The sequence below is a fragment of the Amblyomma americanum genome, chromosome 2 (genome assembly GCF_052857255.1).
Source record: "Amblyomma americanum isolate KBUSLIRL-KWMA chromosome 2, ASM5285725v1, whole genome shotgun sequence".
NCBI lineage: Eukaryota > Metazoa > Arthropoda > Arachnida > Ixodida > Ixodidae > Amblyomma > Amblyomma americanum.
In genome coordinates, this window is record NC_135498.1 from 10,868,955 (window position 1) to 10,882,772 (window position 13,818).

Sequence of the window (13,818 nt, forward strand, 5' to 3'; positions counted from 1 at the left end):
TGTGTGTGTATGTGTATGTGTGTATGTAGATGTGTGCATAATGAGACAACAGTAGTGTTGTACAGTTTCTGTATAATGTTCACTCATAGAAGGCAACAGTGGTGAGATGTTAAGTCAGGGATTTCATTGCCACACACATGCATACATATTTCGTAGAGGGTGTGCAAGAAGGGAGCAGTCATACCAGGTGTTATTAGCTCCCCCTGTTGTCGCGCAAACAAAACATGGTTGTGGAGAGCAAGGCGCGAGCTGAAAATGATGGAAAACCCCAAATCGTTAGGGGGTTTTGCATAATTTGTGTAAATCTGTTTTTCATCTTGCACTTTTTTTTTACATTGTGTTGTCATTGAGAAATACGTTGCATTGCATTGATTGTGTAAAAAAAAGCATCGCGAGGTTTTTCTTTATTGTCGGTCACTGAAGATTGTTCAGATTGTGTACAGTGGTCTCCTCGTTTCACCTTTCATATTTTCATTCATCATTTAGTTGTACAGAAGAAAAAATTGTACCTGGCATAGTTTTTAACCTTTTTCTTCCTTTTTTTTAATGGAGCAGAGCGAACTTTGCATTTTATTCTTTACAAACGGTGAATTTTTTGCTTTTGGGGGTTTCTTTTCATGCGTTCTTTGGGGACGAGTAGTCTAGCATGGCTGTACATTTTGTATATAAGCTGCTACATGTGTATTGTATTGTCTGTACATTCAACAAGAAACCTTTCTCTTCAAAATTTTAAAGAAAAAGGGGGAAAAACAATTCTTTGTGATGTCTTTTCAAGCCACACCTCACATTTTTCAAAGTGGAAAATAAGCTTGCTTGGAGGCGCGATAATAGTCTTGGAAGAGAAATGCATCAGTCGATAGGCCAAGATTTGACTGGTTTTTGGGATGTGCTTGTACACGACTGAAAAACAAACACCAGTTTCAATGATAAAAATAGTTTTCAGTCTTATATTCATAGGCATGCATGGGTTAACAAGTGCAAAATTTTCCTTGCTATGGGTTAGCAGCCCTAAAAGTCACAAAAAAAGAAAACTGGATAATACATGAAGCATTATTCTCTCAGTAGCAAGTGTTTCCCTGGCATCGTTCTACATTTACTAATAAAAGATATATAGGCACGTTTTCGACAAGCATTGGCAATTGACCTCTTACTTTTGCAGTCCAGGCAGAGGTTTTCAGATAGATGCACAGATGAGGGAATACAAAAGAAAAAAATGCATGGAGAGAGATGATGATGATGCACCAAGTGGTGCACAGGGAAAAGGGCGCCAAGTCCTCCTCGCTGTTTTTCTCCTGTTTGCTCAAGCCATTTTTCAAAGGAGTCTCTATCTATATACTACTACCAGCCGGCGTGTCGTCGAAACAGCGTTTACTACGTGTTGCAGTTTCACACCTGGGCGTTTTCACATCATTTGACGCAAGCCGCGCGTGCAAAGAAAAATGCAGGAAAGGACACCCAGCACCACCACCAAACACTGTTCTCTTTTCTCTCTGCTCCAATCATCGTGCGCGTGTGCTCTATTTTTAATGTGTGGGAAAAAAAAGGCGTTACTATCACCCCACCCCCCGGTTTCCACTGTCTGTTTGTGGCTGGCTGTTCAGGAGGGGGTGTTGTCCCCCCATCCCAGCCCCCCTCTGCTTCCCAAACCTGTACATAGTGGCATCCACCGAGGGCTTCACAGAGGGGGGTTGGGGAGGCACAACCCCCAAGCGGTTTTTCTTCCCCCTTTTATCCCTTTTCTTCTCATGTTCTTTTATTTTGTCCATACCACGCAGAGCAGTGATACACATAAGTTATTAGTAACGTAAATAAAAACAAGGAGGTGTAACAAATGCAATGTGTTGTGGCTGTCTTGCTCTTTTATTTCGCTTTGTCACGTGGCACTCCAGTGGCGTCGCCTCGGTCACTGCAGAAGTGGAGAGCCCTTCATCAGACTGGGAGCTACCAAGAAGTGGGGTTTCAACTAGGTGCACTAGTAGACACAAAATTTTCTAACTAAGCCGCCTGTGTAACGTAATAAACTGGACAATAACCTGGCATGAATACTGCATGGCATACCACCCTTCAGGCTCCAGCCATCCCTTGACACAACACCAGTCGGTGCATATTACTAGCTGCTTTCCTAGTGCCATACTAACTGTACGCCATAAGAGCTGTGCGGCTGCACCTAGTAAACAGGATGGCTGGATGTATAATACATTACGGTAGTACATAGATTACCATGTAGCATTCGCCTACGACCGCTCGATAATTTATACAGCAGACTCTGATAATTCACTTCCAGTTAATCCAAACAAATTTCAAAATTTTGGTTGGCTGACTAAATTTACAGTGCAATTTAAAGCCGCATAATTCATACCGTGATTTCTCTTAAATTCGGTTAATTCAAACTTTGTCTTGCTCCTATTCTTCCAGCATGCGAAAGAGTGGCAACCTAGATTGGAATGCGTCATGTTTCCGGTGCCACGTGAGTCAGGCCCCCTTACCAATTAATTAGTATGCGGTCCGAAGTGGGACCATGCCGTTGCTGCTTAGTGTAGTTTTCTGAGCTTCGCTACTAGCCCATGACGATTGAAGCTGTCGACCGCGCTTCGGCGAGCCAAGCCCAGCTGTGCACTGGTTCAGATGCTAACTGGCAGCATCATCGCTGTATTTTTTTTTCTTTTTAGATGGCATCTCGCCTTATGGGAGCAAATGTTCGTTCTCCTTGCTTGCATCTGCGTGGTGCATCGATAATGCGCACTCATTACGAGCCACTCATTGTGTGGTAAAACCTCCTTACATGGACACCGTTGCTTGTGAGGAGGCTCCACCGCCACTGCGTCGCCATTGTGAAGGAGGCCACGGAAGGCCTTACTATTTTGAAGCAGTTCTGCTTTGGTATTCCTTAGAGTGGGCATGCAGTACACTATAAAATTGTCTTTGCCGCGCAGTTTTTTCTTAAAAGCAGACAGCCATCGCCTATTTTTTCATCAATTAAATTTGCTGCAATGCGAAACTTTCTGAAAGTTTTTTTCTGCAGCCATTCGACTATTCGACCTTCAGATGATTCAGACCATTTTCCAGTGCCTTGAGGTCATAATTAACATGGTTTTACTCTATTGGTAAAACCAGTGCATTACTGATAACTTTTTTTCAGCCGCACTTGAGTAAATATATCACTGCCTTTGTCAGCCATATTTCATGTGGTGCGAAAGCTATAAGCTACATTTGCAAAAAGAAATAGATCCAAAATACTATTTGTATGCACAGATATCCATAAAGCAAACCGCATTTAGTTTTGAGGCATAATAAGGTGCACTTCTGATAATTCAAACAAATATATCTGGTCCCTTGAAGTTTGAATGAATGAGAGCCTGCTGTAATTGAATTTCATCACTCACATGCTTTAGTTTTGGTTTCAATGGCTGAGCAATGGCTATGACGTCAAAGGTGAGTATGGGTCATGTGAGGCATGAAGAAAACCGCAATATAATCGCTGCTTCATCGTTTTAATTCACAACAACACTAAAGCCAGCCTGCCTCAGGAGCCGGAATCGCAGCAGGTGAAGAAGCAGCGATTATGTTGCAGTGTTCTTCATGCCTCGCGTGATTCATACTCATGACATCGTAGTCATCACCCGGCTGTTGAAACTGAAACCAAGATAGGTGAAAGAACAAATTCAATTATAAATCAATCATTTAGTGGTCGTAGGCGAATACCATGTGGTTATCCATGTATAGTAATGTCTTGTGCATCAGTACGCAGAAGAAAACATGCACCCGAAATTTGGTGTGTATACTCCTTGAAGATATGCTACAAAATTCTCTTATCAATGAGTCATTCTAATATGTGAGTTGCGAAGCACGCCTGGAATATGTAAGGTTTAGCTCCATTAGTATGCTATGAGAATCTTTACAGTTTCGCATGCAACAGCGTGCAACCTTGTTGGTTATAACAGCATGATCATATTTTGCTTTTAATATAAGTCTGCGGATTCAGGACAATAATAATGCCAGAGTTCCAGCGCTCGCTTGATAGACCACAATTAGATGGTGGCAATAAGAAAGTGCACCGGGTGCACGCCCCTGCCCATTGGGTTATTAAGGAGGTCCTTGATACCTTTTTTACTCGTCACAAATCTTTGCCTGTGTTTTACATAGGGAGAGAGCCAGCAACTGCGGGAGACACCACTGTTGATAAAAAGGCATCAAGCCAGCGTACTGCAGAACTGAAGTGCCTTCCACGGGGAAAGTATTTGGGTGTAGTCCATGCAAAGCAAAACATTCAAATTTCAATGGTTCAGATTTGGTTGGTTGGTTGGCTGGTTGGTTTATGGGGTTTAACGTCCCGAAGCGATTCGGGCTAAGAGGGACGCCGTAGTGAAGGGCTCCGGAAATTTCGACCATCTGGGGTTCTTTAACGTGCACTGACATCGCACAGTGCACGGGCCTCTAGAATTTCGCCTCCATCGAAATTCGACTGCCGCGGCCGGGATCGAACCCGCGTCTTTCGAGTCAGCAGCCGAGCACCATAACCACTGAGCCACCATGGTGGCTTTGGTTCAGATTTGGAGGGGACCGAAAATGTGTACAAAATTAAGGACACAGGACCAAAGAGTTAGTTCAAATCAACTAGTAATTTAAATTAGGTGGGCGTGAATTGAAAGGACTCCACTATATAAAGAAAAAAAAGTAAGTCAAATACATGCATGCACTAAGTTAAGCACCTCCATGCAGAGTAGTGCCTAGAAGATATGGTGCGGTCCCCTCCAAACTGCCACTTCAGAACAGCTGCTTCTTGGTTCAAATAGCAAACTGTTGCCTTGATAGTTGCCGCCATGTCTGCATTCTTGTAGGTTTTCAGTTGTGTTCATATATGTATTGACAGGATACTCTTGACGACGTGCTGGGCATTTTATCCGATGGTTGCAACGCAAATAGCAGTGATGTTTGATGGCCACATCAGTGATCACATAGCCCTGCCCAGTGCCACATGCTATAGGCTTCTATGGGTGTCTAACACTCCCCAAGAGAGAAGGCTATGCCTTCTGATTGGCCCAGCACTTCAGTGCAGTTGCAAAGGAACCTCTCCCATAGTATTATGCTGGAGCGAATTTCAAGACCAGTCTGAAAGTAACAACAGACCTCAGTTGTACTAACACCACGTAGCAATAATAATACTTGGGATACTTCCAGCCTTAAATTTTGATGTCATTCGCATGATCACTAAGGAAAAAAGTCTACGGCATCAGCCCTGGCAACATATTGAGTTCTGTATAGCTTGTTTGGCTTATGATGGAATGCTCTCAAACGCACAGCACATGATGAAAACGTCTGACCAAGACCAAACTTAGTGCCTAACTACAAGCCCAGTCAATGCAGAAAGTTGGGGGAGTTGGTGATTCGCCTTTTGAAACATTGTACCAGCGTAAAAGATGAAAACAGAAAAAGCAGCAGATGGGAAAACCATTGGTCCTGTCTTCTGCTTCTATGTCTTTTCGTATACAATGGTGCAATGTTTCAAAAGACAGAAAACTCAACTTTTGATTTGCCACTCCTTGCCACCTTTACAAATGTTAAATTTCATGAAATTAATAAAACCATGGCAGCCTTCCTGATAATTTTGAAACCTCAATTAGTGCTCTTTAATTATTTCACATAACTGAAAATTGCTCTCAAGTGTTATGTGTACAATATACTATTACACTACTACTACTAATAATAACAATAATACTAATAAGTTGCCGTGGTGTCTGAGTGGTTATGGCGTGCGGCTGCTGGCCCGAAAGACGCGGGTTCGATCCCGGCCACGGTGGTGGAATTTCGATGGAGGCGAAATTCTAGAGGCCCGTGTACTGTGCCATGTCAGTGCACGTTAAAGAACCCCAGGTGGTCGAAATTTCCGGAGCCCTTCACTATGACGTCTCTCATAGCCTGAGTCGCTTTGGGACGCTAAACTCCCCTAAACCCCTAATAATACTAATAATAGTGTAATATATTATTACACTTAATGACAGTAAATCTAATTATGTGGTGCTAGTTCCCAAATTAATGACATCAGAGAAACTAATGTCAAAACCACTCAATACAATAAGCCTTGTCCATGTGGCTTGGATGAATTGGCCATGGATGTATACCAGATATCTGACATACAAAGGAAGTGTCTACCTATCAGACTGAAAGCAACTCGGTAAAATGCATGCTTACCCATGCTGGCTTTGCTTGATTTGGCAGCAAGTTGTGGATGCGCATGTGCTTTGCCATTTTGCATCCCTCAGCAGTGCGTCTGAAGTCGGGGTCGTATATCGCAGCACGCCACATGAGCAAGAACTGCAGCAAGGAAAGCTGGTGGTAAGTGAACTGCTGCTTCATTTTATGTCATTGAGGCCACTTACCTCACGAAAACTGAGCTTGCCATCCATGTCCTCATCGAAATATTGCACAACAACGCGCAGGGCATTTGGATTGATTGGAATACGCAGACAATGGAACATGTTCCCAAGTTCTTGCTCATCAAGCAAGCCATCCTTGTTCATGTCCCACCTGGATGATACGGAAAATAAGCCATGTTAAACGGAACCTTGGTGCAATTCCATTCTTTGGAAAGTTCGCACTGCCAAACATAGCCTAGAGTATTGACAACTGTGGTTACCTGTGAAACCAATCTGCCAGGAAAGAGCACTGGTCCAACGAGAACTCGCTGATGGCTGGGGATGACTTGCTCATCACAGGGCATACAGAGGCATCATGGTAAGTGATCTGTGCTTCCTGCTCATTTCCATCTGAAAGGCTCTTTTGTATCACTTTGTCATCTTCAAACGTTGTGCGTGCCCATTTGATGAACTCTGCTCTTCGCTCTGCATGGACCCTTTGTTGTACCTGAGTGCTTCCTGCAAACACAAACCAGGCTGCAATGAACAGTTCACCAGAAACCACCTTACACATTTACCTTCGTACAGCGACTTTGCCTGTGCTATGAATGCTGCACGTTGCTTGGCAGCACCTTCACAAAGTTCACGTGCTTCTTGGATACGAGAGTGTGGCAATTCTACATCCAAAGGTCGCCCTTCATCACCTTGGTCAAGGAATCGTGACCGTACCTACAAGTAAAATACAGTTGCAAAGCTAAACAAGCAAGTTTGAGGTTGCGCATATGCTTAAACAGCTGCACTTACCCACGGGTTCAACGTGTAGCAGGTGCTGTACTTCCTCTCTGAAGCAGTGGGGTAAATTTCGTAAGCGTGCATGGTTCTGAGCATGGCCTGGCCCTCGGGGGTTGACTGGAACTCAGAATTTTCGGCTGCCATCATCCACAAGTATAGAAACTGAAGAAAAATGCATCTCTTTGAGTTGCTGCTTAATTAATGAAGAGCTCAACATGCTTACCTCTCCGAAGTCAAGCTTCCCGTTTTTGTGGTCATCCGCCATGGCGATTAACCACTTGGCAGACATCTGTGTTACGTCCATTTGAAGACATGTCCACAGGCGTTTAAGACCTTCCACGTCAATGTAGCCAGTCTCCTTTTGATCTCCACTGAAAACCGAAAGCAGATTCTCGTCGGTTACCCTAACACTATAGCTATCGCACTATGGGCTCTACTATTCAAAAACATTTTTCTTAAACCCGTCGCTGGTAAAAAAAGCTTCGATTTCGTTCATTTTAAAGATGAATGCGGACGAGCACGCGAATATAAAATTAGCCACTCTTCACGAGGTCTGGTCATCTGGCTTTGACCGAGACGCGCCCGCACACGTGTGCTCAGTTTCTTATATGCACTTACCATCTGAACCAACGCTCGAAAATTTCGATGTCCTTACGGGAGAACACGCTGTTCACACCGTGCTTCGGGTGCGTGACATCACCGTCCATGACTGGCAAATGGCAGCAGTGGCCGCACTGCAGATTTCGTGTTGTCCAGCACCGGAGGGACTGCGCTCGCGAATTTCTTACTATGGGCGCCTGTCTACCATGCGCCATGTAGTACTTTTAGCGTGGTGTTGTGCAGGGTTCCTCGGGCAGGCATTCAGCTGCTACCGACTGAACGCACAACACGGTCGAATTGAAAAGCACGCGCTCGGCGCTGCTCGTGACGGCACGCTGCAAGTGCGATGGCCAGATTTGTAGCAGCCAGTACAAAATGTTTAGTTCATAGAGGCAGTACTAGGATATTCAGGTGATGCTGGAAACTTACATCCAGCCCACAGTTGTTAGTATTCGTATGTGGAGGTAATGTAATGTTTTATCAGAGTGCATGCAAAGAGTTTCGTGGTGCAGTCGCCGTTTCGACGTGCTTAGTTGCTTATTTCGCCCACTTTATAGTGAATAATTTTACCGGGCCACTGAAATTGCCACGTATTGAGGTAAACATTCTGCGGTTTGCCCCAGTGAAGAAAAAACCGACTGCGCTTGCCCATATTATTGACAGGACCATTAACCACGCGTCTTTGCAGTCATCATCATCATCGGCACGTAGGCATCGTAGGCATAGCTAGGTCTAGCCACCTTAGCATAGCCTAAGGAGGCTATGGCATAGGTTTTTATGATCCAATCCAAGTCAAGTCATATGCCCATGCGGGTTTTGGCTGCTGTGCTCTTACGTCAAGTTTTTACTTTCGTTGAGCTGTTAAAGGTTGAGAGAAGTTAGTGAGGAACCTACTCAAAATGGGCCGCAAAGCAGACTTCAACGAAAAGCCCAAACGACGACGTTCGAGGAAGTCCAAGATCCAGCCGCCACCTGAAATACCAAAAGCTCTGAGAGGTAAACATCGCTTTGGGACGCACGTGTCTTGACTCTTCATCTCATTATGTGTCTCAGTTGTTTTGTATAAAATGATTCCTATACTTTTAATTTCGTCTTCAGCGGAGAAACCACCTTCAAGACGAGCCTTGAAAAGGTAGTGGTCTCTTGTTGGCTTCAGCAGAGACTGTGCTTGTAGCAGTCTTTGCATAACTGTACTTCAATTTCAGGCTGAAGAAAAACCAAGCTCTGAAAAAAGATTTCGCCACTAAAGTAATTACCAAGAAAAAGCCAGAAGAAGGTGAGTGTACGGGTTCCTCTATCTGGCTGCGATCGTAGTAAAGAGCGTTAAATGTCTGCCGATTTCTTACTTGTTTTCCGCTTGACACAATACTCATTTGCGTTTTTGTTCACGTTTAGAAGATGGTGAAAGTACAGCAGCAGCGAAAGTACAGTGCTTTTCCGATGAAAACAAGAAATGGCTAAAGCCTAAAGCTCCAAAAAAGCAGCTGTTGGAGTCTGATGATGAGGGTGACGGCTCAGATGACCTGCAGAAGGTAATGTCAATAAGCGTTTAAATCTGTGCTAATAAGTGTTGCCCGTGTAACGTGTAACCACTTACGTGGTTCCTTGACAGGATTTTGGCGAAAGCTCTGACGATGCTGCCATGGATGATGAGTTCAGTGCTTCGGAAAGTGGTGTTGAAGATGAGGACGAAAGTGACGATGAAGAGGTATTTATTTATTCACTTCTCAGGCGCAAAACCAAGTGCCAACGAAAGACTAAGTTGATCTCTTTGTTCGTGACTTGCTTCAGTTGCCCATTGAAGCCGCCTCGAGGAAGCTTCAGAAGAAACAGGAAGAGGATAGGTATGCATCTTTATTGCATTTTATGGAGATACATTTTAACATGCTTAAAGCGGACTCTTTCTGTTTATAGGCCATAAACTTTTTGCCTGGCTATTTGGAACGAACTACCGTACAGAAGGCGTACCAATATGTCACTATAAAGACAAGAAATTATATAAACACGAGGGGATGAGCACTCACAGTGCATCATTTTTCTCATGTATTGTTCCTTGTCTTTTATACCTTGATAATATGCACTTTTGAACATAGTGAACCAATTAGCTTCACAAAGTATTCTGTCATTTGCATGAGTGAATCATGTTTGTCCTAGGCATCAGGGAAGACAAATGTGATATTAACCCGTGGCAATTTTGATGGTGGCGCCAAGACTTTGTGGCTAATATAGAACATTAATCTCGAAGTGGGGCTTCATATCATGACCTCACATTACCATACTCAGGGTTCGTAAACACAAATTGTGTCACTGACATACAGAAATCCACTAGACCTCTCCCTGGTGTAAAGTATGTGATGTCAAAGGGCCATGGCCATATTGGCAAAATCACCCACTTTCGCATCTGAATCGCTTTTGCGTGTGTTGACTGTTTTCCCGCCACCTTTCTTCTCCAAATTAGAGCTATTTCGGTATGCGTGACACATGCTGTCTGAAGTGCCATGTTTTGCCTACCAGACCACAAACACATGCTTCATGAGGAACACTGGGAGAGGTCTGTTGAAATACAACAGTGAAGACCTCGGCTGTCTTAATTCAAGCTACTGGGTGTGTAATGAGGGTAAATATGGAAGTAACAATTGATTTGCAGGTGCATTAGTTGTAGTTACGAAAGCAATGTGTTCAAGTTAATGATGCAGCTTCTTCTTCCGCAAACGTAAACTCAGGCATTCCACAAGGCTCACTTTTAGGTCCGCTATTCTTTCTGATCTTCATAAATGATATCGTCAGTGACATTCACGTCAAGATCAGACTTTTCGCAGACGACTGCGTCCTATATCATGAAATACGTAGTGCGAACGACCAGGCAGTTTTAAACACTTCCCTATCTAAAATACAAACTTGGTGCACGAAATGGCAAATGACTATTAATCTTAAAAAGACTGTGGCAATGACCGTTACACGCAAAAAGAACCCGTTATCATTTGCTTATAACATTAACAACCAGTGCTTATCTGTCGTTTCCAGTTACAAATACTTGGGAGTAATAATTTCATCAGATCTTAGGTGGAATGAACATGTAACACACACCTACAATAGAGCAATGAAGAAACTTGGCTTTTTAAGGCGTACGTTAGGGAACGCTTCACCTGAAATTAAAATCCTAGCCTACAAAACATTTATCCGACCCGTCCTAGAGTATGCCGCGATTGTATGGGATCCACATACACAGTCTAATATTACCAAACTTGAGAAAGTTCAAAGAAAATCAGCTAGGTTCATCTTTAACTCATACAGCTGGCGCACGTCCCCATCATTACTTCTAGAAGCTGCAGAACTGGAAAGTCTCACATTCAGATGTTACCGGGATAGGATGAAATTTTTCTATTTACTCTATCATAACCAATTGGGAATAGACAAAAGTTCATACATTCTGCCAGCTAACCGCCGATCTACGCGCTCATATCACACCAAAAAAGTCCTGGATTTTTCGTGCAGGACGGACGCATTTAAAAATTCCTATTTTCCGCGCACTATTTGCGATTGGAATGCATTATCCGCCGACACAGTTGACTGCCCAACGGTTTCCTCATTCCTCTGCGCACTTGCGCGTAAGTCCTGAGTGACATGTGGCTCCCCCTCATGAAAATGACACTCATGTTGTAAATACTATCTTGTGTTTTTGTTTTTGTTCTGATTTATCATTCAGCGTCCTGTATCTTGTTTGCTGATTTTGCTGTTTCTGAATTTGTTGATTTGTGTTGTCCACTCCTGCCTAAGGCCTGATAATAAGGCTGGCAGTACCTGTAAAATAAATAAATAAATAAAATAACCTAATTGTTTGAATAAAGTTCAGTAGCAGCACAAGGCTACTGTGTGTTGGAAGAAATAAGCTTTTATGGAACTTTGTCTTGACAGGCTTGAGTTCCTTGTGTGTAGTTAGCTCCATTATTTTCAATTTGTGTATCTTTGCAGAAAACTAGCAGAGGAGGAGTTGAAGACCAACATATCAGAATCTGAGATCTTCACACTTCCAAGTGGGCAAGAAATAGAAAAAGAAAATATCCTTTCTGGTAGTTTTTAATTTAAATTTGGAGGCATGCATACAAAGCTTATGTGCTGTTGGAGGATGCCTGCACAGGTACTTGAGCCTTAGCAAGTGCATGCCGACTTCAGTTTCGCCATGTTCCTGTTGAGGATGAAATTTTGAAAGTGATTCCTTGCAGTGGTTGTAGTGTGCTTGTGAACTGTGAGCACTCACTCGGAGTGGGGAAATGGCCTTGTGGTCTTGTTTCCATTTCACTAATGCTGTTCACAATTATTCATTAAGACTTCTGTGTACTGTTAAATGTATGTGCACTAAAGAATTCCATGTGGCTAGAATGAAGCTAGAGCCTCTCATTTTGATGTCTCGCAGCCCGTAGTATGACTTTTGGATGTAAAAGACAGCTAAATCTAACATTGAGCATTGCTAGCATGACAAGTGTCACATTAGAATTGCATCTCTTTCATTGCCAAATATGGAAGCCACCACTGGCTATTTTCCTATACTAGGGAAGGAGGAGTGCATTTACAGGTGTATCCTGAAGGCGATCAATCTAGAAATCAAGATGTCAAAAAGAAATAACAATACTTGCATACTTGCTGAGGATTACATGTGTTGGATGTGTTCTTTGGGGTCAGTTATGGTCAATGTCATGAGAAGAGGGACCGCAGCAAAAAAGTACAGTGCTGAAGGAAACTGTTTCACAGCCCTTTTACCAGACCTTTGTGCCTTACAGCAGCCCCATCCTTGCTCTGGTGCTGTTTTGCAACCTGTTTAGGAGTCTCTATATATAAGACTTGCCAATGGTGTGTTCCTTAGCTAAGGTTACAGGCTGAGCCTCCTGATTTGGCCATTATCAGCGAGCGGATAAAAGACATCACGTACGTCCTCACTGACTTTGCAAACAGAAGAGAGGCTGGAAGGTAAGCATTGCCAGCCATTAAGTTATACTTTTTTATTTTATATGTGTACTCGTGGAGGAGTAAATATTTCTGATTGCACTTGGGACAAGCCAGTTTGGCACAATTATGGGAGCAATTTTTGTACTTTAAATGGAGTGCAATGGCTCCGTCATTCAAACATCCCTTACGAACAAAAGATTTTGCATTGAAAAGGAGAAAGCATGCATATGTCTCTGCTGGAAGCCTTTGTACATGAAAACAGTGTGAGGTAGAATTCTTGGACCACGACGTTTGACTAGGTACAAAGTTTTTGAAGTGTAATTAGAGAACAGTAGTGCTACCTTTCTTTATTCATTCTTCACTTGGGCAGCGTTGCCAAAAAGTGGCTCGTGCATGTGTCAGAGCTAGGCTGCATTCCACTTCACTCACCTGCATATTTTTTTCAGTACAGTCGAGCCCCCTTATAATGAACCTGACGGTCACGTTGATTACATTCGCTATATCGTATAGCAGCCCAAAATACTAAGGCCACCAAAAGTGGCGTTTATTAGGCAATAGGCACATAGGCAATGATTGCCCTCGTAGGCCATCGGCGCGGGCTTGGCCGGCAGTTAATTACTGTTTCAATGCCACCTTTTAATTGCATTTTTGAGTTGACATGTTCTCTTCAGTGCAGTGTTGTGAAGGTTGAGAGGCGCTCTTTGACCTCTGCGCTTGCTGGAAGCACGACCCCTTCAATTTCAGGGGGGCTTGCTTCGCCTCCTGATTCGCTATAACTGAGTGATGCGGCCAAAGTTGTTCGTTCTATCTGCAATGAACTGCCATTGCCCTTGTGCATATTTTGACGGTAGCATTGTACCCGTTCGTAATAAGCGAGCGTTCCTTATATTTGCGGCCGTTATAAGTGGGCTCAACTGTATGGTTGACCATTCTTCCAAAAAGGTTCTTTAAAACTAGGGGCACTAATGCACAGATGTCATCAAATGTCAATTCCAGAATCATTCATTTTGAGATTGTTGCCAACTTTGTCATCTTGCCTGCCTCCCTTCATTAAGGGCTGTTATGAATGTGTCAGTTGCAATGTTAAATTGCGGTACCCCTCAGATTGCACACTGCTGTCAGTGTTTGT

General features: G+C 43.3%; 2 protein-coding genes across 4 annotated transcripts in view; one reads left to right on the forward strand and one right to left on the reverse strand.

The window, feature by feature from the left end:
- Positions 1-767: 767 nt before the first annotated feature.
- Positions 768-8,076, reverse strand: LOC144120559 (uncharacterized). 2 transcript variants are annotated; one of them, XM_077653095.1, is made up of 8 exons: positions 7,764-8,076; positions 7,369-7,516; positions 7,158-7,307; positions 6,932-7,082; positions 6,635-6,872; positions 6,378-6,525; positions 6,190-6,312; positions 768-900 (listed from the first exon to the last, which is right to left on the reverse strand). In XM_077653095.1, exons 1-8 carry the CDS (start codon positions 7,958-7,960, stop codon positions 850-852), a joined length of 1,206 nt encoding a protein of 401 aa, XP_077509221.1. In that variant the 5' UTR covers positions 7,961-8,076; the 3' UTR covers positions 768-849. The 2 variants fall into 2 exon arrangements, with proteins under 2 accessions (XP_077509221.1, XP_077509222.1); XM_077653096.1 differs by lacking the exon at positions 768-900 and adding an exon at positions 1,842-1,906.
- Positions 8,077-8,517: 441 nt separating this feature from the next.
- LOC144120557 (uncharacterized) overlaps positions 8,518-13,818 on the forward strand; it is a 30,818-nt gene continuing 25,517 nt past the window's right edge. The window contains exons 1-8 of one of the 2 annotated variants that reach the window (XM_077653092.1): positions 8,518-8,741; positions 8,844-8,877; positions 8,951-9,021; positions 9,144-9,277; positions 9,358-9,453; positions 9,537-9,589; positions 11,718-11,803; positions 12,617-12,710. In XM_077653092.1, the coding sequence (XP_077509218.1) occupies positions 8,645-8,741; positions 8,844-8,877; positions 8,951-9,021; positions 9,144-9,277; positions 9,358-9,453; positions 9,537-9,589; positions 11,718-11,803; positions 12,617-12,710 (665 nt within the window). In that variant the 5' untranslated portion in view covers positions 8,518-8,644. Of the gene's footprint in view, positions 8,742-8,843; positions 8,878-8,950; positions 9,022-9,140; positions 9,278-9,357; positions 9,454-9,536; positions 9,590-11,717; positions 11,804-12,616; positions 12,711-13,818 lie in introns of both variants that reach the window. The other variant, XM_077653091.1, reaches the window with a different exon arrangement.